Source organism: Pundamilia nyererei, unplaced genomic scaffold (assembly GCF_000239375.1).
Source record: "Pundamilia nyererei isolate P.nyererei 1_Seehausen unplaced genomic scaffold, PunNye1.0 scaffold01068, whole genome shotgun sequence".
NCBI classification, from domain to species: domain Eukaryota; kingdom Metazoa; phylum Chordata; class Actinopteri; order Cichliformes; family Cichlidae; genus Pundamilia; species Pundamilia nyererei.
In genome coordinates, this window is record NW_005188469.1 from 25,193 (window position 1) to 27,433 (window position 2,241).

A 2,241-nucleotide genomic window follows, 5' to 3' on the forward strand; every position below is an offset into this window, starting at 1 on the left:
ATATCACTAAAGCACTTCTGGATGGATGCAAACTGCATTTCGTTGCCCTGTACCTGTGCATGTGCAATGACAATAAAGTTGAACTCTATTCTATTCTATTCTATTCTGCTGTACTGTATATTTATATTAACCCCTCAGTTTAGTTATTCAAAACAAAAAAAGCCAATGAATATTGTTATACTTTATCTCTGCTAGTAGGACAGAATCAAAAGAAAGAAACATGCGTGTCATCACTATGATTTCCATCATTTTAATGCTGTCATGGTCCTGAGTCTGTGACTCAGTGACTTGTGGTTTTTAGGATTCGGTTTTGGTTGTATTTTGAGCTCCTGTTCTTTGTCTCTGTGCCTGCCCTGGTCCCATGCCTCTGTGTTTCCTCCGAGTCTGTAAGTTCAGTTTGTCCGTTTCTAGTTTTACTTTGAAGGTTTATGCCTCCTGTCTCATCACGTTACTTAGGCCCAGTCGTGCTCCCTTCATGTGTCTCATTTCCTTGTTGTTGCCTTTTGTATTTAAGCCCTGTGCTCCCCGTGCTTAGTGTCACGTCATCAGTGTCTCATCCCTGGAGCTTTGGGGTTTTCTCTGTGTTTCCTCATGACTCAGTTTATCATGCCCCTGTATAGTTTTGTATATTTGTATATAGTTTTGTAGATCTTGGAGAAGCTCATGGCTCTGCTATATTGATAACATCTTGAAGAAGAACAACGGGAATTGAGAGACCTGGTGACCCATGACGGACATTAGACCAACTGTAAAATTGGATGTAGTTTGTTCGCACTAACCAAAACAACTACCATCTTCATCTCATGCGCCCCCCCTGGCATCAGCTGGATGCTCAAGGCAACGAGACTAACAATTCTCCCTTAGATAAAAAGACTGAGGTGTGACTTTCTCCCTCCTCATTCAAGGCCGTGTCGACCGAAGATTGTTGACTTTTGCCTAACTGGGTGAAGGGACACTTTCTCTCAGCTGAACACAGAACACGCACAAATACACACTGACACAGACCTACACTCACCCCCCCACCCCCTCCAAACGCCTTCGAAGCGTATGTCTTCTATGTTGTGAGATGTGCTGAGGTGGGGGTTTTTTCTGTTCTCAAACTGATCTCCCTGTTCGAGCTCAGTCTGGGGGGAGGTAATTTTTCTCTTCGTCTTTCCTCATGTTGTGCATTTTCCATTTTTATACCTCTCTGACCTGTCTTCCCCATGTGATGTTTGTGTAATGTATGTATGGTCGGAAGGGTGAGATGGTGCTGGCAGAGGTCGGCAGCCTAACCCAGCAAATTTCCCACGCGTGGGATTAATAAAGGTTATCTTATCTTATCTTATCTTATCTTATCTTATTGTTTTCCCTGCCAGCAATAAAGCTGAGGATTTTGAATTACCTTTTGTGTTTGAGTGTGTGTTTGGGTCCTCTATTGTCTGCCTGCACAGAGCTAATTCCATGACAACTGCTGCTGCTTCTACAGTATTATTATATCATGTTTTACTGTCCTCTCAGACCAGCAGGTGGAGGTGGGGGTGGAGGAAGGCTCAGAGTCTGTTCTCCTGCCCTGCAAAACAAAACCTGACCTGCCTGAGGACACAAGAGTGGAGTGGACTCGCTCTGACCGAGAACTCATGATGGTCCATGTGTATCCAAACAGAAGCAACCTCCTTAAAAAACAGGACAACCTTTACAGAGATCGAACAAAGATGAACAAAGACCTGCTGAGAACTGGAGACCTCAGTCTGACCCTGAAATACCCCAAAGACTGGGACACAGGAGGATACATCTGCACCATCTACAGGGACGAAGACATCCTGAGACAGAAAGTAGTGCTGCAGGTCAAAGGTCAGCAATAATTACATGTTGTAGATACATCTGACATCACTAAGATGAAAATTCATTTTAACATTTCAGAATAACCATGGTGGCTCTTTGGTTGAAATGTGGGCCTCTTCATTTAATTCATTATTTTTGATTCAGTCAGAGCTGCAAGGTCATGCTGTTCATTGTGTTTGTCCACAGAACAGTTTCCATTCTGGACTGTAGTTCTCCTGGTTCTCTTGGTTCTCCTGGTGGTTCTTGTGGTTTCTGGAGGTCTTTTATTTCATTTCCGGCACTATTTCATGTCAGGTGAGTGTCTCCTCCTACACTACCCATAATGCCGATGGTCAGCAGGTGTCCTCTGGTGGCTCCTTGACTGTGGCTCACACAAACTTGTTCCAGAAGCTGAAAGAGTTGAGAGTTACAAACAGC

The 2,241-nt window shown here is 43.9% G+C and overlaps 1 protein-coding gene across 1 annotated transcript in view; it reads left to right on the forward strand.

Annotated features, from left to right (window-relative positions):
* LOC102203059 (uncharacterized) overlaps nucleotides 1–2,201 on the forward strand; it is an 18,020-nt gene extending 15,819 nt beyond the window's left edge. Inside the window, exons 4-5 of the mRNA XM_005755205.1 lie at nucleotides 1,501–1,833; nucleotides 2,011–2,201. Of these exons, the coding sequence (XP_005755262.1) occupies nucleotides 1,501–1,833; nucleotides 2,011–2,147 (470 nt within the window). The 3' untranslated portion in view covers nucleotides 2,148–2,201. The remainder of the gene's footprint in view (nucleotides 1–1,500; nucleotides 1,834–2,010) is intronic.
* The last annotated feature ends 40 nt before the right edge of the window (nucleotides 2,202–2,241 follow it).